The sequence below is a fragment of the Lepisosteus platostomus genome, chromosome 3 (assembly GCF_059453375.1).
Source record: "Lepisosteus platostomus isolate fLepPlt1 chromosome 3, fLepPlt1.hap1, whole genome shotgun sequence".
NCBI classification, from domain to species: domain Eukaryota; kingdom Metazoa; phylum Chordata; class Actinopteri; order Semionotiformes; family Lepisosteidae; genus Lepisosteus; species Lepisosteus platostomus.
Genome location: NC_142613.1, coordinates 29933942 through 29959324, shown reverse-complemented (window position 1 = coordinate 29959324; position 25383 = coordinate 29933942). Strand labels below are relative to the sequence as shown.

Here is a 25383-nt window from a genome sequence, read left to right as displayed (position 1 = left end):
GATTGCCCTCTGTTTAATGCTAAGGTCATGGTAGTTACGTACTGTGTGTTCTTTGTGCACAGTTCCAAAACAAACATAAAATGCAGAGAATTGGGTGGTGACTGCTCCCTAGTTGTTCTAGGATATATAGGGAAAGACATAATCCAGAATTTAAAAAAAATCCTATAAATAAGCTGAAGCGTTTGGATATTGCTTAAATTTGGGGGGTGTCAGATGGTTTTGTTGCATAAGTCTTTAATCTCCTTATTTAGTTAGAGTTGACTGGGCAGAGACAATGAAGTGACTTTGACTTATGAATGCCAAACATTGTGAAAATCATTAAAGAAAAACACAGCAAAAGGATCAATATGCGTGTCATACCAAGCAAGTGATGCCTTCATGCCATTAGCCAGCTGGAGGCTGGACTGTTGTTCGCTGTGTGGGACATTCACAGAGAGAGATGTTTAACCTGATAATGATAGGCCATTATCTGGGAGACTACAAGTCATGACACCTCACCAAGATCAATAGACCAGCCCAAGTATGATAGTCTGACCATAAGAGTACTGTAGCTACAGTACACAACTCCATTTATAGTGATTGATGGCATCCTGACTGCACAGCACTACATTGAGTCCAGTCTTGGGTCCTCGCTTCATGCACTTCCTCCTAGCTCATTCTGATATGCCAACATTCCAAAAGGCAATGCATATTCTCATTTTGATTGTGGGACAGTGGATTTCGTGAGAGATGGCGATGTATTATTCAGGATAATTAATTTATATTTATAATGAGATTATACGGGATATATGTGTATATATAATACAATGCCAGTGCACTTGCTACACAATATTTTCCTGATAACTTCCTGAATTTGTTAGCTATAAGGGATATGTTTCTTTTGATGCTCGGTATGCTTAACACTAGTGAATCAAATGCCAAGAGCCAGATATTCTCCAGGTCATGTTTGATATTTCTCTTTTAAGATTTTCTTTGTATGACACAGAACTAGCCCAAACAGTATTTGTTCAAATTGAGTTTAAAATTACATCCTTACTGAATATTGGGATTTGCCTTTTATTTTGTATTTAATATATGTATAGTTATAAATGTATATCATTTTCTATACTTTAAATTTAATGTTTATGTAATGTTGAAGTGTTCATGTGATCTTTGCTTCGTAATCAGGTGTTACAAAGATTTTTCTTTTCTGACCAGCTACTTGAAGTCCGGCTTCAGTACGAACTCAATGACATTGAGTCCCCAGAGGGTGAGCAGGTCCCTACATTGCCAACCCCAGGGGCATCCTCCAACTCCCAGTCCAGCGCCCCCCATTCCCACCCATCCACCAGCAGCAGCTCTTCCGATGGTATCCGGGACAATGTGCCCTGCCTCAAGTACGCAGTTCCTTTAACAGCTCCTCACTTCACTCTTCCACCTGCTTTTCTCACACTGTCCTGCTGCTTTCAGGCTTCAGCCTGTTGCTCTGCCTTATCTTCAGTGAAATGCACACTGCAGATATTCTTTATTCTCCAGCATCTGAGCTCAGAACCCATACTGGCAAGTATCTCTTACTGTCTTAGGCTACAAAGTAAAATGCTTTTAATGTTCCCTGAGGTTTATCCAGTTTTTTTACTGGATCAAGCCAGAGAATCTAGGCAAAGATTTTGCGTAGTTTGCTGAAGCTGAAAGACAGTAAGAACTTGTCTGTTACATTTATTTCTTATGCAATGTTTGTTAGTTTTATTTTTCAGTCTTTATTATTGAATGTATTGTGAGCTTCTTATCATTAAGCTTTTAATATCAGAAAAGAAACAGATTGTTGAATTGTATCTCTTTGCAATTATTATTTCTCCAGTTTTCCCAGAACTAAATGGTTTTAAACACTCTGACGGCTCTGTTGGGCCTCACTTGTTTTAATTGTCATAGTCTTTCTTTTTTACCTTTCCCTCATCTGAGAAAATGAATTATTAAGTAAATAGGAAATAATGAAAACACAGCAGAGGGAAATACAAACATTATAGCATGTCAATAGTTTCTGTGCATTCTATTTCAGAATTAAACCTTTATTCTCCAGTGACAGAACAGTGCAGACATGTTTGCGTTCCCCTTTTGTACAGAGTGAGAAGCACTCCACTCAAGCAGTCTGCCGGTTACCAGGTGGAACTTGTTATTCAACTGGTCTGGGTCAGTGGAGAACCTCCACAGCAGATAACCAGCCTTGGGGTGAATTCATCATATGGACTGTAAGTACAGGAAATACCAAGCATTCAAGCAGTATGTGAATTACTAACATTTAATTTACAGTACAGTAAATTCAAGAGAAATATCTCCACAGCACATGTTCCTCACTTGCTCTTTTGTACTATATTGCAGAATATAATGGAACGTAAAACTCAAATCTATCCCTACAACTATATTTGAAATATTTTTCTCCCCTGAGAATTATTTATACAAAGATTTTTTTTTCTTTTAGTCAAACGTGTTGTGTGTACAAAAAAGTAGTAACACCACTTATGTTTGTGGATGATTGAAACTTGGCAGAAAGCTTAGAAGATGCTCTGTGATGCATATTGAATAGAAGATTGTCTAAAGGACATGGAAAATCTTGTTAAATTATGTTTTTTTGTAGTGTGGTTTTTGGCAATAGCAACGGCCTTGCAATTGTTGACTACCTTCAGAAGACTATACTACTAAACCTGGGGACAGTCGAGTTATACGGATCCAATGATCCTTATCAAAGACAACCAAGGTCTCCTCGCAAAACAAGACAGCCTTCTGGAGGTAAGGTAGAAAAAACTACGTCATAAAGTAAAATATTTAGCTTTCTCTTACATCTGTGATATGTTGGTGCAGATATAAACACGTGAACTCAGAACACTGTTCTGCAAGAATGTTATTTAAAGTCACTGTTTAAATTTAAAACCCCAAAAGATATTCTCTCTTTCTCCACTGGAGCACCTTTCAGAGTTTAGGTAACAGCAGTGTTTTGCCATTTACAGTTAGTATTTCTCTCCCTTTATTACAGTTATTTTTAGGCCATGAAGGAAAGTTATTTTTTCTTTTTTCCACATGGGCTCCACGGGCAGATTATTCATTTTTCAAAACAATAAGTAAAGCATGAGTAAAATGGAAAAAAATAGCTGTATGAATTTTGTGTTTTGGTGTAAAAGTAGGACTAATGATTTTTAGCACAAACATGTTTGACATTTAATGTTTTTACTGATGGAGTTAATTAACAAAAGTTTAACAAGATACTGTATAACAACTCCAAAAAGAATAAGTGAAGATCTCTTTATTGGCCATATACAATTTCTTGTATTAAGAATTTTGTCTTTTCACAAACTCCAACTTGCTCTCCATGAGACACACAGGGAGAGAAGCTTGGGGTGCTTCAGAGCGCAGAGTCAGACATTTATACAGTGCCCCTGGAGCAGCTGGGGTTGAGGTCCTTGCTCAGGGGCCCAAGGGAGTAGGATTCCTCTGCCAGCCGCGGGGTACGAACTAACAACCTTCCAGCCACAGGCGCAGATCCATAGCCACAGAGTTTTTTGCCACATTTACTACAGCACTTTGCACTCTGATAGCATTCCATTGTGATTTATGCATTTTATTTAGAGTTATTACGGTATATTGGTGTTGATTTAAGGAAGGTTACAGGACTTTTGAAATACTTTTTATAACATCTATACATGTTATTTACAGTCTATAGTTGTCATGCCTGACATCAGATCTGCAGTCTATTGAAGTTTAAAAAATAAGAAAAAAACTCTTGAACAAATATTGATTTAAGCAGTTACAGAACAAGTTTTTTCTCCAGGCTTATTAAAATATAATATTTACTGTAGACAGGCTTAGAGAAATGGTTTGTGTATCTGTCATGTGAACACACTCTCCAGTTGCCTTTGTGAACACTTATCACAATTCTGATCATTTTCAGTTCTAAATGCTCAAAATTAAAGCGTAACTACAAACAAGCACTTTTGTACAATTATTTTTTCTCACACAGACTTTTTCTTAGATTCCAAGTTTTTAAGTACTCTATTCTGAAAGTTAATTTCAACATAAAAGTAATAAGATAGGTTATAGTCCCTACACCATCTCGTTTGTTCTAGCCACAGTTGTGTTACACAGCTAGGAACATCTCTTGTCAGTGTTTTGTTTTTCAGTAATTTAAGTTCTTTGTGCATCTTGTCTGCATCGTCTACCTTAAGCTTTCTTTCAATGTCTTTTTTCTCTTCCTAGAAGCATGTGCTTGTTTGTATTGCCTCATCCACGCAGCGGGATGAAGGGAAGCCTGTGGCCACTTCTTTCTGGAAACGTTTTCACATACAGCAGATTGTGTTTTCAGTTTGAAGGCTCCAGAAAGCTGGAGGCCTGAAAGTGCTTCATGATTTTAAGTTTTAAGTTTTTTTCTTTTTCATTTTACTGTCTCTTACGTTGTTGTGTTGTCCTCATCTTCTTCTATGGCAACATAAAGGTATGCTGGCAGTGGCATCTTGCATGTGTGGCCTTTCTAACCTATATTCTGAATCTGTGAAAAAACTGCGCTCCTCTTATCTCAGTAAGTCACCTGATATTAGTAGTTCTTCGTTGTCTGGCTGCTGCTGTTTTTGCCATTCATACAGTATTTGTGCTCGTAATAAGAAAGCTTATTTGTTTGGAATGTTTTTTTCTTATTTATTGCCACCTTCATAAATTTTCCAAGCACTTCCCCCAGTTGACTAAAGGCTAAACTATTGTTTTGCAGTTTTTAAAAGTATACATAAATTAGTTACCTGTAGACAAATGAATAATTTTGTTTACATTTTCCTAAGACACTGAAAGGAAGATGAGGCTCATCTCTCATTGTTTATCCAGTTGTAGAGAAGAGTCAGATGACTCTTACAGTTAACCTGTGATTAAGCATGTGCGTTGCACCGTAATGCACAGCCAATAGTAAAAATAGTAGAAAAATACTATTTGTGTTCTCAGCCCTTGGTCAAAAGATGCCTGTCCTCCAGCCATACCTGGGGCAAGATTGTGAATGTGTTTTTCTGTTCCTGAGCAATAATAGGTTATTAAAGTATTACAATAGTTTGAGTAAATAATCCTTAGATGTGTCTGACCTGGGGCTTAGCTTGGATGTATCTTTCAGGAGCATTCATTAGAAAAGAAAAGTCCTTTTTGACTGCAGTTTCTTAATCTCATTAATACAGTAGGAAGCTTGATTCTAAATCCTGCATAATTATTGAGCCACGTGACAGCCCTTGTTTGTGTTTTTCTGACATCTCGGTCTTTTCTGGTACTGGTATTTTCTTATCCTGTCCAAAATTCAGTTAAAACAGTTATAAATTGATGTGTTTTATAACAAAGAGTGTTTGCTATCCTATCTTCAGAATAAGAAGCATTGGTTTTCATATGTAAAATCTAAATCACAAGGAAAATTTGTCTTAGTGTAGATCATAAATGGAAAAAAGAAATAATGCTTCAGTCACCATTTGCTCCATTAGTTGCTTTCACTGTGTACACTTTTAATGTCATATTGCCACCTACAGAATTAGAACCAAATTGCATTTCTGATTTTATGAAACAATATAAACTGTATTATGTAATAGGATACAGTGGCCTAGCAACGGCATACTGCATAAATTAAAATACCATTTTGACAAGCTAATTTAATTCACATCAGTATTCAAAAGTAGCTTTGTGCTGCCAACGTAAGCTCAGTCAGGAGGATACTGTTGGTTTTATATTTTTATGCAAGGATTTGTTGAAGTTTGTAAGCAAATAATCAATTGCTTAGAACGTCAGGATTGACATTAAGTATATCAATACGGCTCACAAAATACCTTTGAGCTTCTTTTTCCAGGCAAGCTTCATGGTAAATAAGTGATTAGTCATACGTAATTTCATAAAAAAAGTAAGGGAACTTACACAACAATTAAAACTACATATTAGTGTATATCTGTATAAAACACTATACGTAATATTATCTATGTAATATTGATGTGTATAGAAACTTGAGTATCTGTATTTACAGTAGATTGCTAGCACAGTATATCTGCATACAGTATATATCTGTGCATGACAAATTTGTTTAAGTTAGAAATCATCCATTTAAATCTTTGTGATTTATTAGTTTTATTTACTGCAACAGAAATTCACATAAAAGGTAATGATGAAAGGTTTCAGGCGTCCATACACGATACATATTATTTGAAACACACATATGGAAAATAGTAGGCTCATTTTATTCATTGGAACATACAGTATGTTAGCTCTCGAGTATTTTATACGACACATTGAGCAGTTCTAAACTTGTAACAAGAAAGTCCCTGTCCTGGACACAGCCATGGCATGGTTCTACAGTGATCAGTAAAATAAAGAATTGGCTTTGCTGGAATGTCCCCCAGTCACATGATGTCTCACTGAAATGTCACTTGTACGTTTCTAAAATATTCCAGTGCCAGTCATGCTTCGGAGAAAGGTGTCATGTAGACGTTCACTTATAGCGATGCTGCTAATAGACAGATGCACCAGGGGTGTTTAATATAAATGCAGATATAAGGTGCTAATTGTGTGCTAATTGCTAATTGACCGCGAATAACAGGAAATGTAGTTCTAAAGTGTTCCAGCGTAGAAGAAAATGGCATGACCACAGAATACAACATGCAGTAGTCCTGTCAGTATAATGTTCTCTTATTGGTTTTAAAATGTACATTCAAAACTTAATAAGTTATTAAAAACATAAGTTCTATTGCTTCTGAAGTGTTCAAAACACGCATTGCTCAGAACTAACTGTATTCATATGTGCAGTAGTTGGCATTTCATCCTAGAGTCCTTGAATTGTATTTGATGTATTGTTATAGGACTATCAGTGTTCTTCCACACGAGTGTATGCCTTACTGCACTTGCCTAACGTTCTTAATTGTTTGACAAAAATGGCATCTAAACTGTTTAAAACTTTTTGTCCATTTGTCTTAAACACCTCTTTTTAATTCCTGGAGAATAGCAGAAAGCTCTCGATCATGTGAAATTCTGGACAAAACATGAGCCAGTAGCAGACATTAATCTGTATAAACACATTAATATTTGCATCCCGCTATAGTATCACTTTGCAAAGATACAATGGTTTTGCCTTATTGAGGTACCAAATATCAGTTCCAATGCTTTATAAATTACCTTCAGAGTTAGATTTTCTTTCTTAAGCAGGCAGAGGAACTGAGGGAGTTTTACACTAGTTGGCCATTTCTGTGTAATACCATTGTTAAACTTTCACTTATTTCTAAGAGCCTTTTCACAGACACAGTGAACAGATAATTAAAGTTATTGCTTGGGTATCATCCAGGCTAAAGGCTAAATGTCAGATACAGAGCAATCCTCCATAGCTCATGTTGAAACAAAGCCTTAGATAAGATCCCCCATCTCCCTGCATGAGAATGTATGGACTGTCCCTTAGAGGTTCGGGCAGGGATAAACTGTGTTTAGAATTGCGCCTCAACCCTTCTGTACTGCTTTAGGGATCTGGGAGTAAGTATTTTCTCTGAATATAAATTTATATTCTTCAGTATTGTCTGCATCTTTGAATATTGTTCCACAATTAGTATGACATCATTAAAAAAACTGGTTTTATGTCATATAGTAGTTCTGTTTTAAAGACTGGTTACTGGGGTAATATACTGTAGGCTTTTCATAATTCAAGACATGATGCATACTGGTTTCTGCTAATTAACGTGTGTGCTTTAGCAGGTCTGTGTGATATCAATGAGGGATCCACAACTTCAGAAGATCGGTGCAAATCACCAACTTCAGGTAAAATGTCTCTGCTTTTAATGTCTAATTGTTACAGACCGATTGTTTTTAAAGTGTCCAGTTAGTTTAAACCATTTATTCTGCCTTTTAATGGAGAATGTACCTAGTACATGTGAAATTATAGTCTTAGTGAATTTAGCCTGGCAGAGATGACATTCAAGGGGACCTAAAACAAATGTGATGGTCTCCTGGAGCAAAAATATCAAAGCACATGAACTCTGTCAGCATTTTTCTTCTTCTTTGCAAAAATGTTACATCACATTTAATTGGAAAAATAACTTGTTTTTAAGAGTAGGTCTTTGTTTTGTAGAAGCCTATCTATATATGCCTGACCTTTATTTTATTACTGATTAGAAAGCTGTACAAAATGAATAGTTGCAGTGCCATCAATCTGGAGATGAGTACTTAATGCCTATTGTTCTCTGTATACATAAATGGATTTGTGAAGGAACAAAAGTCCACAGAATCAGAAAATGGATCATGGCAAGAAACGACACACAAAGAGGTTGTTAAAACAATTGGCTTACTTATGCAAAAATCCATATATGTCTGGCAAAGTGCATCTTACATCCAGTAAAGAGTTCAGTTTTGTGCAAAATCTTTATAAGTGGGAGAGAAGGTGCTTTTAAAAGCTTTTGGCCTAACTTGGCACAAGACATTTGTTAAATATCATTATGGAGCAAGAGTGAGAAGTTCTAATTGGAATGTATAGTCTAAGGGTGCCTGGAAATATAGATACTACAAAATTATTTTTTAAATGGATCCTGTAATAAAATATTTCACACAGTATGATACTGTTAAAACTATTTACACAGTATAGTAGAATAATCAGTTTTTAAACATCAGATATTTAGTAAGTAGAGTACAGTGGAATAAAATATGTTTACATCATTTTAAAAGTATCTAAAGTTTAAATAATATTTACATTTTAATACTGTTATTCTTAAAAATGTTTAATTAAACTTTAGACATTGTAAATAACATTCAGTTTGATTGTTTATTAGTTGTAATGACTTTATTATTATGAAGAAAGTTTAAAAGATGTTGGGTGATATTTCACAGTTAGAAAAGGTCTAAACTAAGGATGGCAGAGAAAGAAATGCAAGCTAAAATTATTTATCCTTAATTGTAAAACTGAGGCAAAAGTTTTACCTTCATCAGACCTGGACAGCTCTGTATTCACATGTTACCATATGTTTAGTTATTATAGAAAGATGTCCTTAAGTAGTGTAATTGTAGTGGACAATTGATGTTTTATTCCAACTTGTTACATTTTTGGACATTTTTTATATCACATTTTTTCTTCAGATGAAGTTAATTTAATATCAGGCTTATTTAATACAATTTTAAATTTGCTGACTTTTCTTCAAGTGTATTATTGTATATGAATTCATCAGCAATAAGTGAGTTTTCTATTAAAGCTGAATAGGATTTACCCAATACAGACTTTTCTTTGTTATGAGTTCTACAATGTAAAAGGGAAGTTTTCTACATTTTGTTTCTAGATAATTCATATTTATTGCATTAAAGAATTTTAGCATTAATTGCTATTACTGTCATACGGTTGTCTTATGTACAGCACAACTTATATTTTATCTTTGCTGATAGAAAAAATACTATTATATTATTTCACTTTCTGAAAAAAATGCATGGCTCCAGTTTGCCTTTTTAAATTTGAGAAAGTTTCTTTAGATCGGTTACATTTTAGGTTAAAATACGTAATATACGTAATAGTGGTATTAACAAATTTCTCTATAAAAATATTAATTAATAAATTTAAGAAAAATACAAATTTTGACTGTGAAACCATTTTTTATCAAAGATATTTATGGTGTTAAACTAAAATTATTTTTTAGATATTCTTACCATCGAATAATAAGTAAAATATTTCTCTGCCTAATGTGATAATTTCAGCATGCATTCATAAGAAAAAAACATTGTTCTGAAATCTTAATCTTAGTGAAATCATATGTACTCTATCTAATATTTGTCATTACTCTGTAGGCTCTGCCTCACCTTACAATTCAGATGAAGACCATAAACTGCCTAATATTATAAAAAGGGGTAAATTATTGTATTTTATTCAAATAATTTACTCATGTATATTTTTTTCTTGATTTATTCATTCAATTTGTTTTACATAGCTGTTCATGCTTTGTTTTGTTGTGTTTTATTTAAAATGTAATTGCAGTGAAGACCAAAAGCAGAATGTTTTCCAAGACGGTAGTGAGTGATCTAGGTATGACAAACACAAAATATAAAAAATATGTTCTGACTTGCCACTAATTCACTGGCTTCTTTTTTCCACCACTAACATAAATGTAGTAATTAAAGGATGATCTAAACACACTGCTTTATTCCTTTCAAATCTTACTTTAATGCTTAATGGGGAAAATGCACAGCCCTTCAGTTCTTCCTAATCTGAGGTGTCGGGTACACACTATTTTCTATTATGAGTGGCAATAATCAGGGAAAGAGTGGAATTAATCCTTAGTAAAAATGACTTAATGCCTATAACCTAAAGTAAAATACATAACAGTAAAACTCCTTAGTACAAAGAACCGTGTGTAGCCCTGTGCTACCAATTTCTGGGATGTTTCAGGGAATGTATCTTTCACCAGCTTTTTATTCACCAGATATTTGAGGTCTTACTAATGTCTTTTACTGTTTAAAATGTATTGCTGCTGACACTACAGGCACTGTGATATTTAGATGTTTAAACTGCAAAAGGTACCTGTGTTGAACTGATCAAATTAAGTGACTATACTGTATTTAGGAAAATGTGCTAAATATTTTTGTAAAAATCATTTTCCCCCACAGCAGAAATTAACTTTGTAGACATGAAAAATGAAAAAACTAATTAAGGAAGTGAACATGTTTAATATTTTTAAATGGACTCATCTATCTCTAAATATAAAAATGTGTAATTATCTGTATCATTGAGTTAATGGAGTAAGTTTACTACAGCAATCATGGTCATGCTTGTTTGAACAGCTTATTGTTTCACAGTGTTAAAAGTTTTCCTGTTTCTCTCCTTGGCTGGAGAACAACAGTTGACATCATTGGTCTCACAACTTTTGAGCTTGGGTATCCAGTTTCTGGTCAATTTTACTGTACTGTAGGTGGAAACCCCACTGAAATCCATCAACAAATGGTTGATGAGTTTAATGACAAATAGCCAATAGCAGCAAAGCAGTCAGCTAAATTCCAGAATGGGTATGAATCCCTGAAGATGAAGTCTAGAAGCCTTGCTGATGTGATCACAGATGACAATTGCCAAGGATGAGAATTTAGTGCAATCAGATCTTCACGTCAAAGCACATGAAGCAGCACCGTGGAAGAAACAAATAAATATCCATGCAACGGAAGCATGGGGAATCTCTACCATCCATGATGTCTCTAGGAGGCTTTCTTAATAGATCTATGACTGAATACAGATGCAGCTATTCAAAATGCGCGGTACAAACCCGCGGTACTTTAAACTACCCACAAGCCACCGCGGGGCACCGCGGTAAGTGATTGGCTGGCCAAAATGACTGACAGGGGCACTCGTGGTGCATTGGTTGGTAGTGAAAAGATTTAATCATTTAATGTCTTTACTGTGCACATTTTAATCCGCTTAGTTTTGAATATTTATATGGAATTTTACCACTAAAGGGAAATTTTAGTAGCTGAGCATAAAAAGAAGAGGAGCATAACGCATCAGAAGGTCATAAACGATATTAATTTAGGAACATAAACATTACTGTATGTACGTAAACTGAACTGTGTATGGCTGGTCTTGGTAGTTTAAAGAAAAAATACACACCAGTCTTCCATTTCTCCCTAAACATTTTAAGCATGAAAGTTTTATGAAACGGTACCCAAATATGCGATCGCTGTATAGAATGAATTTTAGTTTAAAAAAATTATTTAACGTGAAAATTAAGCTGTTTACTGTACATCTTCCGCCTGAGAACAGTCATCTGTTGCTACCCAACGCAGAAACACAGCCACTAACTAGCAAAGAGAGGACATTAGCTAGCCAATATGATAAAGAAATAAATGATTATTTTGTTTATTTCTTTTGCACATTTATTTGAACATTTCCATCAATTGTACAAGCACTTGGAAACTGTCCAATCCCTAGTTCATCAGGCATTTTCTTTTACGCTGAGGGCATTCTCCCGGTCTGGTGCCGGTCTGTGTCTTCTAGGATATAATGCCAGGGAACTCTTGTTTTTATGTCCACTATAACAGACAATCTCCTTTGCTTTTAACCGAGTGTTTAAAAATTTCCTAAAATGAAAATGATTTACTTTATTTCCCTCACGGGATCAATAAAAGTATCTATCAAATATCTAAACTATGGGACAGAATTCTGGGGTCTCCCCATACCAGAGATTATGGTAGGGCTTCAGAATGGTGATTGGCTGACACCATTTGACACCCCTCTGATTGGAGAAAAAAGACGTGCTGGTTTGCTATACATACTGTACCAGGAAGAGGATTTCTCTCTATTCGAAACGTGTATTTTAAAAGTTTAAGAAGTAAAAACCTTACAGCGTACACAGATTTCTAAACTGATCAGGATCGTTATCTTTGTCTTATGCATAATAATGTTCACCGCTCTGTCCAGCAAATTAATAATAAACTTTATTTTATATAGCGTTTTAAACGAATAAGTAATGCTCATAAACCTAATCACTTATTCTACATAAACACAACGTAATTGCTCTCTGAAAATGCTTTTTCTTTTTATTAAGGCTCAGATTTCAACTATAGATCGTATTATTATAAACTTTCTTGGAAAAATGTATTTTATGTAAACCATGTTTGCTATTAATTCATTTAGGGCTAGAATATGTTCATTGTCTTCCAATGAAAGAAGGGTGCCTTTTGCCGTAGTCGAGTTGACATTAGAAGCTTGCCACGCCCGGACTGTTACACCAACGCATTAGCATGTTAAAGCGATTTCATTGAGGAGCCTAGCTTTCTTAACTAGTAAGTACTGTACTTCCTTGGTTTTGGAGGGGGGAGGTGTCTTTCGCTGGAAATCTCGCCCCCTTCTACTTTGAAAATACCTGTGAAACCGGTTTAGTTCGTCACAGCCAGCACTCCCACAGAGAAGGGGGTTGTACTCGTTAATGTCACATCATTATATCTCATTTTGTATTTATAAAAAAAATCGTTTGCCCAGCCTAACACTATTGTTGTTATTGTTTTTATCCTGTAAAGCGCTTTGAGGAGCACAGCTTTCTCACCACTTGGATTACTTTTTGATACCATCCTTACACAAAACAGAAACTTCTTGTATTTTCCGATGACATACAAGTGGAAAGATTACAGATTTTAATCGTCTTTTCTGAAACAGGGAAAATCTGATCATGTTTCTCTATAACAATAATAAAAAACTTTATTTTACATATCACCTTTAAAAGTGGCATCTCAAAGCAATACAGTAGATGTAAACCACAGATTACAAAGTAAATACCCAGACAAACACAAACACGTTTTTGATAAAATGCTTTTATTCATTCAGCAGAGAGAGAGCGTAAAACCTGGGCGTAACAGCTGTTCCTTTTTCTGATCACTCGCTCTCTGTATAAACGTCTCACCTGTCCTATTCTTTGTTTTCCTAATTTGCTGATTATGCCTTCTGCAATCCACTCCTGCCCTCACACCTAAAGAAGACTATTTTAAATTTCTTTGCGCGGTCCATTGTGCAATTAACCTGTATGTGCTGTCCTTAAGGTGATATCACATAAAGGTGATATGTAAAATAATGTTTTTTATTATTGTTATAGAGAAACATGATCAGATTTTCCCCGGTTCAGAAAAAAAGATCTTAAGTATACTAGTTTGTCACTAGTATACTTTTAATACAGTCTTTGCTATGCTCTTGAGGATCCTTGTGATATTTCGAGCTCTGGTTGAATGATAAGTGTCGCAGTTTAAATAATTTTTGTAGTTAGAAAATATGAAACGCTCTGTTAAAAGCAAGGGAGTTTTTAATTAAACAAATAATTAAAAAAATAATTTGTATTAACTTTTTAATAAAATGCTTTTATTCACTCATAATTTGACAATTTCAGGAAGACTAAGGAAGGACTAAGGGAATTGTCATCTGTTGTTGAAGCTCTGTGAGCTCGGTGACTTTGAGACCACTTGTTATCCCAGGTTGTTTGAATCGCCACAATTCAAATAGAGAAAAAAGAGATGTGGCTGTCAATGTTGGATTAAAAAAAACACGTTGCCCGACGTTAGTTGCATTGCTTGAAAAATAATTTTATTTCGAGAGACTGGATAAGTAATTCAAGTGTTTTTTTAACTTCCTGAAAAACAAAGAATAATTTAACTATATGTGCAAACGTTTTATGATATGTCGCTGTTGTGAATGTCTGTGGAGTGTATCTTATTTGCCTGTCTGTCCTGGCTGTGCTCTCTCGCTCGCTCGCCCTCCCCCCCTCTCTCTCTCAATTCAAGTCAAGGTGCTTTATTAGCATGACAGATGGGTACAATCAGTGTTGGGTATTTACTTTGCTTTGAGATGCCACTTTTAAAGGTGATATATAAAATCAAGGCTTTAACTTGCTTTAACTCCACAAGTCTGAGTTCTTGTGTCTGTCCTATCCGAACCCGAAAGTATTACAATCTGTATCTTTATAGCAGGTGGTGTACAGCTTTTTAGTATAGATTACACTTTTCTAAAATGAATTTAAAAAATAAAAAGGATTACAATCTAATCTTTCCACGTTCGATCCCAAGATCCCAAGAAAAATAAATCTAAACGGGGAGAAAGCTATGCTGAAAGTTTATTAAGATACTTAGAAGACAAAGATATCAATTTATGTTGCATTTGTCTGATTGTGAATCAGAAAACACATATATTTAAACCCACGTTTGCAATTTAAATCAAAACGCGATTTAAATCAATATAAATGTTTATATTGTAACGCCTAGGTGACTATTCATTGTTATTAAAATGACTTAAATTCGATCATGTTGTGATATTTAGAAATATAAATTTGTTTGGTGCGAGTGAGGTTTTATTTAATCTCTGACTCGGGGAAACGTTTCATTTTTTCAAAGAAATGTTTGTTAAAAAACATTCATGGCTCCAGCGGGATTCGATCACAGACCGTGTGACGTGGGAGTCAGGAACCTAACCCACAGCGCCACCGGAAGGTCACATGCAGAGTGCTGAAAAAGCACTACAGAAACATTATCAACAGACAATGTACAGCGTGTACTATTCTTGTGTTGCGGTACATGAACATAATTATATCGTTATTAATTTCTTTAGATACGCGATTCCATATTATATTCCCTTTTAATCAAATTCTAAAAGTATGCTTGTTGACTCCGGTATCACGTTAGTTAAAGACTTCGATGCTTAAAATGTTTAGGGAGAAATGGAATACTGGTGTGTATGTTTTCTTTAAAGTACCGAGACCAGCCATATACTGTATGTTTAAGTTCCAAAATTAATATCGTTTATGGCCTTCACACGCATTACAATATGCTCCTATTCTTTTTATGCTGAAGATTTCCCTTCAGTGGTAAAATTCCATATAAATATTCAATACTTGAACGGGCACAGTTAAGACATTAAATATACATATACATACTGTATACAGTACAGTTTGCATACGGTAATATGTTTATGTTCCTAAATCAATCTCTTTTATGAGCATGTGAAAGGCATGGTGAATCTGTACTTTGCATGATTGGAAACAAATGCGTGATTGCGAAATGCTGTGGTGTTACTTTTACAAAGACAGTCAATGAAAAAAATAATGTGGACCAGGGCAATACTTTGAGTTTACAGCTTGTCCAATGTCATTCATTATTAATACTATTAGTAATATCTTCGTTAAAGACTGATGGCGACAGCTCAAACATGAGAGGTTGAGCTTTATTAGCTCCACCTTGCGGAAATTCCGGATACTATTATTTTACTTGCGGTACTATAGGAGAATTTACGGTAACTTGCGGTAGACTGCGTAAAGCGCACCGCAAAATAATGTGGTATCGCCCGCTCATTTTGAATGGCTGCATCTGTATATGCCACAGATAAAAACAGAGCACAGGAGTGTATTACGGTCATTTGTTGAATATTTTTAGTAAACTGTTAGGCAGCAGAGGAGGAGGATGTTAGCAAGAAATCTGCTTATATTTCATGATTATGCACCTGTGCCCTGTTCTTGGGTTGCTCAACTTGTCATTCAGGAAAATGGCTTTGACCAGCTGAATTACCTGGCATACTGTACAGACTTGGCCCCAAGTTATCACCATCTGTTCTTAAATCAGAAGACTCACTTGGTGGTGTGAGGTTTGCTGATCAGTTAGTTAAATGCTGAATGTTACATATGACTAGAGGGACACCTACCAAAGGTAAAGTGGGCAAAACAATTAAGGATATATTATATATATATTACAATTTGCTTGGGAGTAGAACCATTTTAAAGACTTTGGTCTGTGCACTTACTGACCCAGGTCTGTGTGGATGTTTGAAATTATTTTTTCTTAGAAATATATTGCATAATTCTGTTGTTTAAAATAGATTACTTTAAATGACGTACAGTGCTGAAGCACTTTGGACAAACCTTTATTTCCATTATTCTATTAATTCAGGTCAAATGCAGCAGAAGGTTTATGATTTTAACATTCCACGACATATTTTACAATATTGTTTTAGACAATTTCCTGAACATAAATGTTGGAAAAAAATGGAACGTACCACCTTGTCCTAGAAGGAATGGGTCATTGAAATGTAAATGCAAAGCCCAGAATAAGTAAGTTTAAAGATGCCAAAATATGAAAAATGTATTATTAACGTATTGCCCTGCAATAGTGTTACTCCTAATTTGGTTAATCAGAAATTCAAAAACTCCTTGTGTTTGAATGTGCCCTGCTAAACCATTAACCACACAAATGACTGCTGTCATTTTTGGAGTGAAGCAAGGTGAGAACTAATCAGCTAGCAACCCTGCAAAGCTCCTTCATGAAGGGATCATGAAGGGGGAGGGCAGAATGGTATGCTCTTTCTACAAGAGAATTAATTTGTGGAGGGCAGAGCTGAGGCTGGACTGGCTTTAAGAGCACCCAAAGAATTTCAAAACTAGACCTTTAGACTACTCAGGTTTAATTATGTCTTGTGCAGTGTCAATTGACATGCTTGGATTTAGTAAAATGTTATAAAGATATGTAATCAAATGGATTTTAATTTAGTAGGTTCATTTTTCTTTAATTCAATGATATCTGAAATAAATGTCTATTACATTTAATATATTACATTTGTTTTTCATTTAATTGTTAATGTTTAAGTTCTGTACAGTACTGTGTGTCATATGATTACTGCTTAATTGTAGACAGATGTGCAAAGTTTGTTATTGCATTTTAAAGCTATTTCAAGGCACATTTGATTACATTTCTTACAGAAATATAAATGTAGTTAGGGAAAGTTATATTTGTAAAATGTTCCAGTACAGTTACAAGTTAATAATAATAATAACAAACTTTATTTTATATAGCACCTTTAAAGGTGGCATCTCAGTGGGGTTTACAGATAACAACAAAAAATGCACAAATATACACAATGAAAAAACACAATGAGAGGAGACAGAACAGAACCAGTTAAATAAAGACCCTTCTTAAGAAGGTTTTAAATTTACTGTAGATTTGAAGGAGTTAAGGAAGGTGACTCTCTGAAATCCTTAGAAATAGAGTTCAGGAGACAGGAGAAGGCCGTGTCACCCCTAGAGTGTAGACGGGCTTGGGGGACAGATTTAGAAGATTGAACCTTGCAAGGTAGTGAGTGGGACAATAGTAGCTAGGACAGGTACTGAGGTGGTAAGCCATGTAGGCGAGCATGAGGATTTTGAAGTCAACACAAAACTTGACAGGAGGCCAAACAAGGACTCCAGGATAGCAGTAATGTGATCACTTGCACTAGACCTAGTCAGGATTCTGGCTGCCGAATTTTGGACATACTGGAGTTGTTCAGTGTGGATTTAGACACCCCAAAGAGTACAGCGTTACAGTAGTCAATTCGAGAGAAGACAAATGGGTTGATCAGCCATTCAGCAACAGTTAGCAATTAAATAGAACATAGCCTGGTGATATTTCTGAGGTGAAAGAATGATGTTTTTGCAAAATGTTGTACATGTGGATTGAATGTCGAACCTGAATGACATATCAGCCCCAAATTTTTCAGTTTTGACTGAAGCTCAAGTACAGTACCATCCAAAGATAGGGTTACAGCATCGGCTTTAAAAAGTTGAAGGGGGTGCCGATAAGCATTCCAAGCACTCCAAACAGTCCTCTCAAGATGAGAAACTAAGATCATCAAGTTACTTGTACAAGGATTTTTGTTTTTAAATTATTAAATAGTCAGACGGAAATAATTTTGAAATATTAAGTTACAGTGATCTATAGTATGTAGTGTGTGTCATATTACAGTTTAATAATTTTAAAAAAGGAATCACTTCCACTTATAACTTATGTGTAATTGATTATGTTTTTGCTTCACCCAAAATGTTTTTCATACTTTAGTCCAACTTACATTTAAAAATGTAATGTATTACTTTACATACAGTATTAAAGTAACTATACATAATACATAAACCATGGTAATGTCTGACATTTAAAAATTATCTTTGTCCAAAAATGTTTTTAATTTTAAAATCTTTATGCCTTATACAAGTAGCTTGTAACTGTCGGTCATTTTGAGACTTACTTTTCCCAACACTGATAGTATTTGGTTACTGGGGTCTAAGTTCTGGTCAATTAAAAATATTCATTATTTATACCTTACACATTCTTACCTTCTATAATTATACTATAATATCCTGAATACATTTCCTATACAATATGTTTATACAAAAAACAGTGTTTTGGTCAAAAACAATAAATATTATGCACAAGCAGGAAATTAGCTAAAACATAATCTTTATATGTAGATCTATAAGGAACAATGACTTTCTTCATTGTTCCATGCATCTGCATTAGCTGGTATCTGGTGTGAATGGGTGAAATGGATTTAATTTTGAAACATGCTATTAAAGTTGCATGATCACACTTACAGAATTTGTAAGAATTTTTTTTTGCTCTTGCCTTTTTAAGGAATTTCATGAATATACCCCATAAAATGAACATACAGCTTGTTGTTGGACCTCTGCTCAAAAAATGCAGGCCAGATTTCCACAAAAACAATCATATTTATTGCATGGCACAAAGTGCAAGACTTGTTTCTAACTGCACTGTTACTTTACTTCCCTAAAAGTGTTGACGTCAAACCATCAGCAACTCTACAATGGAGGAGGTAGAGGAGGTAAGATTGGCGTCACATTTCATGCAGGGATTGTGAAAATTTGTATCATAGTTCACCATGGGCTGACATGAATGTCATTTTGTTCTTGCAAACAGCTATTGTTTGTGAACTGTTGGCAGTGTAGCTGTGCTAACGGGTTGGTAAGGAACAAAACATTAAAACCAATTAAAAGAATGAGCAAAACCAAGTCATTGCATGCTGCATACAGTATGTCTTTATAACAGACACTTCACTTTTTTGTGTAAATAAATGTGTTTAGTGGCAAGGAATTGAACCTCCCACCCCAGTACCACCATCTTTTCATTCCGATTCAATTCAGTCTTTGTTTTGTAAACTTAACATCATACCATGTGATATGATTGTGTTCGTCTTTTATTGTTACTGTTGTCTGTAGAATACAGACATTCCTACAGAGGCAGTGTCAAGGAATTTGGGTTTTGAATTAGATTTAGGAAATTGATTAAAGTTGATAAATTGATTGACTTAATTGATTAAAGTCGATAGTTTTCTAATGTACCTGACAAACCAGTTTGCAGTTTTTTTTACAAACCAAAATGTTTCTATGGGGTGCGATCATGCAGCTTTAAGTTATTTTTCAAAATAAAGTTTAAAAATGATTACAACAAAAGTATAGTTATTGAGGTATTTACCAAGCTATCAAGGAAATAAGAAACCTTCACTTTTTATAATACAAAAAAAATTATGATTATGAAAAAAATGGTGAACAGGAACACATAATGGGTGGTCATTATTTATAAGGAACATGGTTTCATGAATTTACTGAATTGCTTTTGCCAAAGGCAAGCCACTAGAAACATTTGTGTAAAAACTGATTAATTACTTTTGGATACTGTTTAACTGTAGTGATTTTGTAATGGAAGCCAAAACATAAACATAATGTAGTTATATTTATATGTACAGTAGCTAATCGGTTTAATTACAAGCACCTCAGTTTTGAGCCCGTATCAATACACCTGAAGCAGTTAGGCCCGCTGTAGATGCGGCACACCTTTCAGTGCAGGCTGCTAAGATTTCCTTTTATGTTACACAAAGAAACTTTGTCTTGAGGTTTCCTCTGCACAACTAAAAGAAATCAGAAAAACCTAATGTTAATCATGTCTTTTCTTCATGCAAGTATTAATTTAAGTAAGAGTGTGGTTTTAAATATATGGTGAAGAACTTCTGCCTTCTATGATAGAACCTGGAAAGAAACACATTGAACACTGTTGAAGACTTTGTCCCAGCACTTGTGCCCACCCTTCCCACCTGTGCTTCGTCTTTCTAACCTTCTTGTCTAATGCATGTTTAATTGGTATGGCAATTACAGATTCCTGGCCTTTTTAACAGTTGATTCCTTTGCAGGAAACTGTGAATATGACTTGATTGCTTTCTGTGCGTTTAATGTCTTGTCTGTCGAGCGTGGTGAGATCATATAAAATGAATGCAAGATAATGCTGTTTCACCTTTTCAGTTTCTATAAAACGTTGTTCATTAAGTGCTAAGTGTTGAGAAGGATATTAAAGAAAATGGTCAATTGTTTTTGCCTTTTATGTTCACAATTAACCTAATGTGTAAATTTACATTAGGAGGACTGTTTTAATAGATGTGGATCCACAAGATATGTATTTATAAAGACGGGCATTTTATTTCTTCCAGCAAAGATGTCACGGAAGTTAAGTCTGCCTACTGAGTTAAAGCCAGACTTGGGTAAGCTCGATTTATTCTTTTTGGTTTTGAACTATTTTAAGTTTTTGTATGTAGTGCTTGCTGACCATTGGGTGACAGATTCATTTAGCTGTATGATTTTTACCACTTATCACTGGAGAATCTTGCAATCAAAAAGAATGAAAGTCATCTCTAGTAGAAATGCTCATGAAGATGATGATGATTCCCAAATGAAGTTGTGAGTTAATGACATGTTCAGCTCTCCATTCCTATTCAATTCAGATGTAGAGGTTTACTTACAAAACATGAGGATAATTACATTCTTCTTGTAAAACCAAGAATACATAAATTATAAACCTAAAAATAATCATTGGAAAACTGGGAGAATTTTTTTTTTTAAATGGGTTTTTGAGGACCATGTTTTCTTTTCAGAATGGAGCATGGTCCACAGTTATCAATGTTTATGTGGAATTCATTAATTTAGACTGTAGAATCTGTATTTTATATTTCAGCCATTGCATTGATGTGAATTGTCTTTGCATTCCTTAGCTTAAGACTGGTTTTGTCCAGCTGAACTATTTTGAAGCATTCACATTGGGCTTGTTTTCAACAGCTGAAATTTAGTGTGTTTTATTGAAAGCAAACAATTTTGCTGGTGTTTACTAAGCACTAAAGAAATTAGGTTAATTTGTTTAGAAATCTTTTCCTGCTTGTGGTGTTTATTCTCTTTCAAGACCAAGTTTGTTCTCAGTGAAATTTCCAAAGGGTGTATCTCACTAAATGTTCATTACATATTTAGAGTTGCAGATAAAAATTGTATTATAAAAAACTGAGGGAGAAAAAAACAAGGAGATTGCAGCAGGTTCTTTTTTCCGTCTGTTAAAAATTAATTGTATGCAGTGTGGCACTACACGGGGGGCATGTTCAGTGTGTCCTGGATGAAGGGCGACGCATTGCCTTTGTAACCACAGCTGTACTGGCTGCTTGAGGACGAGCCACAGCTGTGAAGGCTCTTAAAAGACACTATGAATACCCTCTGAAGGGACGAGCAGGGTAAACCCTGGAAGGGGAGGAACATCCACCAGCAGTCCCGGTTGGTTTGTGCCCAGGCTCCCTTTTTCACACGTTGAGTTTTATTTTTGGCCTTGGGCTCCCTGCCTGCTCTCCCAGACTGGGTCCCGTTAGATAGGGTACATCCAGTCTGGTCCCTGCCGCCAAGCAGGTACTTTTTCCCAGGCTGGACCCTGTTAGATAGGGTAAGTCCAGCCTGGGCGCCGCTTTACACAGCGACACATTTTTATTGTTTCCTTTTTGTTTTGTGTTTCCCCTTTTGGTGTGTTTTCTTTCCGGTTTTCGCTAACCTCACACTGGCGCTCTGCCCCCTTAGACTAATATTTTGCAGTAGGACAAAATATTATGAACATTTATGGGAATCACATGATTTTTATTAATTACTTTAAGTTACCCTATTTTTTGTATTTTGCATAGTTGGATGAGTTTTTGGATACAGTGATTGTGCGTGACCTGTAATGATCTGTTATTGGAATGCAAGCAAGATGTTTGGAGTTGAATTCAGAGCTAAGGTGTTTTGTAATGTAAATTCCACAGGGAAATGTGAAACATTGATTCTCTTCATTGACTCTTCATGTGCTAACCTCAATGAATTTATTAAATAGTACAGATGCACCCATTCAAAATGCGCGGGCGAAACCGCATTATTTTGCGGTGCGCTTTACGCAGTCTACCGCGAGTTACCGGTAAATACCACTAGTTACCGTAAATTCTCCTATAATACTGCAAGCAAAATAATAGTAATAGTAATAGAATTTCCGCATGTTCCTCTCATGTTTGAGCTGTCGCCATCAAAGTCTTTAACGAAGATATTACTAATAGTATTAATAATGAATGACCTTGGACAAGCTGCAAACTCAAAGTATTGCCCTGGTCCACATTATTTTTTTCATTGACCATCTTTGTAAAAGTAACACCACAGCATTTCGCAATCACGCATTTGTTTCCAATCATGCAAAGTACAGTAATTTTTGAGAATCGATTCACCATGCCTTTCACATGCTCATAAAAGAGATTGATTTAGGAACATAAACATATTACCATATGCAAACTGTACTGTATACAGTATGTATATGTATATTTAATGTCTTAACTGTGCCCGTTTAAGTATTGAATATTTATATAGAATTTTACCACTGAAGGGAAATCTTAGTACCTGAGCATAAAAAGAATAGGAGCATATTGTAACGCGTGTGAAGGCCATAAACGATATTAATTTTGGAACTTAAACATACAGTATATGGCTGGTCTCGGTACTTTAAAGAAAACATACACACCAGTATTCCATTTCTCTCTAAACATTTTAAGCATCGAAGTCTTTAACTAACGTGATACCGGAGTCAACAAGCATACTTTTAGAATTTGATTAAAAGGGAATATAATATGGAATCGCGTATCTAAAGAAATTAATAACAATATAATTATATTCATGTTGCAAAAAAACTGCAACGGACATAAAAACTCCCTTGCTTTTAACAGAGCGTTCCATAATTTCTAACTACGAAAATTATTTAAACTGCAACACTTATCATTCAACCAGAGCTCGAAATATCACAAGGATCCCCAAGAGCACAGCAAAGACTGTATTAAAAGAATCGCGTATCTAAAGAAATTTATAAGATATAATTATATTCGTGTACTGCGACAGGGCTGTGTAGGGCTTTTTCACCTCTGTCTTCATGTGACTCTATTCAAAAGCCATTTAGCAAAGAGGGGATGAGAAGAGTGACAAACTAGTATACAGTACGGTACTTCAGATCTTTTTTTCTGAACCGGGGAAAATCTGATCATGTTTCTCTATAACAATAATAAAAAACATTGCCACACCCGGACTGTTAAACCAATGCATTAGCATGTCAAAGCCCATTGAGGAGCCGGGCGCAATAATTGTTTTGTCCCTTGATTTACTGATCTGCATTAATTACAGAAATTGCTGCTCTTTGTAGACGACCTGGTCCTGCTGTCGCTTGGACTTAGACAGATTCCAAGTGCATTTTTGCAATTTACGTTGCATTGTCCATTGTGCTGCTGTAATACAGTTTAAAATAATTCAAAGTCTAAACTGTATCAGCTTTATTTATGGGTTGCAATTTAGAAAAAGTCAAAAACCGCACTCAAAATGCAATTTAGAGCTTTCTGGCAAGAGGAGACACCCAAATTAATAATTTAACATGCCACTGTTTGTGCATGAACAAAGTTATACTGCTATTTCCTTAGATACGCGATTAAAAAAAACTAAAAAATTTTTGAATCCCCGGTGGAACACATTCCATAAGAATCAGCGCTTTTATAAATCGCCTTTAAAGGTGGCTTCTCAAAACGCTTTACAGGATAAAAACAACAATAACAGCAACAACAACAATATTGTATTTCATTGCACTTTGAAAACCAAGTAATAACTTAACTATATGTGCAAATATAGTTTTATGATATGTCGCTGTTGTGAATGTCTGTGGAGTGTATCTTATTTGCCTGTCTGTCCTGGCTCTCTCGCTCGCCCCCCCCCCCCCCCAATTCAATTCAATTCAATTCAAGGTGCTTTATTAGCATGACAGATGGGTACAATCAGTGTTGGGTATTTACTTTGCTTTGAGATTCCACAAGGTGATATATAAAATCAAGGCTTTAACTTGCTTTAACTCTGCAAGCCTGAGTTCTCGTGTCTGTCCTATCTGAACCTGAAAGTATTACAATATGTATCTTTATAGCAGGTGGTGTACAACTTTTTAGCATAGATGACACTTTTATCAAATGTATTTAAAAAATAAAAACGATTACAATCTAATCTTTCCACGTTTGATCCCAAGATCCCAAGAAAAATAAATCTAAACGGGGAGAAAGTTATGCTGAAAGTTTATTAAGATACTTAGAAGACAAAGATATCAATTTATGTTGCATTTGTCTGATTGTGAATCAAAAAACACATATATTCAAACACGCATTTACGATTTAAATCAAAACGCAATTTAAATCAATATAAATGTTTATATTGTAAGGCATAGGTGACTATTCATTGTTATTAAAATGATCATGTTGTGATATTTAGAAATATAAATTTGGTTGGTGCGATTGAGGTTTTATTTAATCTCTGACCAAGGGAAACGTTTCATTTTTTCAAAGAAATGTTTGTTAAAAAAAGAAGTCATGGCTCCAGTGGGATTCGATCACAGTCCGTGTGACGTGGGAGTCAGGAACCTAACCCACAGCGCCACCGGCAAGGTCACATGCAGAGTGCTGAAAAAGCACTACAGAAACATTATCAACAGACAATGTACAGCGTGTACTATTCTTGTGTTGCGGTACATGAATATAATTATATCGTTATTAATTTCTTTAGATACGCGATTCCATATTATATTCCCTTTTAATCAAATTCTAAAAGTATGCTTGTTGACTCCGGTATCTCGTTAGTTAAAGACTTCGATGCTTAAAATGTTTAGGGAGAAATGGAATACTGGTGTGTATTTTTTCTTTAAAGTACCAAGACCAGCCATATACTGTATGTTTATGTTCCAAAATTAATATCGTTTATGGCCTTCACACGCGTTACAGTATGCTCC

The 25383-nt window shown here is 35.1% G+C and overlaps 1 protein-coding gene across 35 annotated transcripts in view; it reads left to right on the top strand.

Moving 5' to 3' along the window:
* Positions 1-25383, top strand: part of LOC148674704 (syntaxin-binding protein 5) — a 245239-nt gene that overhangs the window by 190482 nt on the left and 29374 nt on the right. For 2 of the 35 annotated variants that reach the window (XM_088625135.1, XM_088625147.1), the window contains exons 16-24: positions 1198-1376; positions 2100-2225; positions 2612-2763; positions 4460-4543; positions 7708-7773; positions 9778-9837; positions 9965-10012; positions 19040-19087; positions 20744-20794. In XM_088625135.1, coding sequence (XP_088481261.1) covers positions 1198-1376; positions 2100-2225; positions 2612-2763; positions 4460-4543; positions 7708-7773; positions 9778-9837; positions 9965-10012; positions 19040-19087; positions 20744-20794 — 814 coding nt within the window. The remainder of the gene's footprint in view (positions 1-1197; positions 1377-2099; positions 2226-2611; positions 2764-4459; positions 4544-7707; positions 7774-9777; positions 9838-9964; positions 10013-19039; positions 19088-20743; positions 20795-25383) is intronic. The other 33 variants (XM_088625137.1, XM_088625153.1, XM_088625143.1 and 30 more) reach the window with 26 other exon arrangements.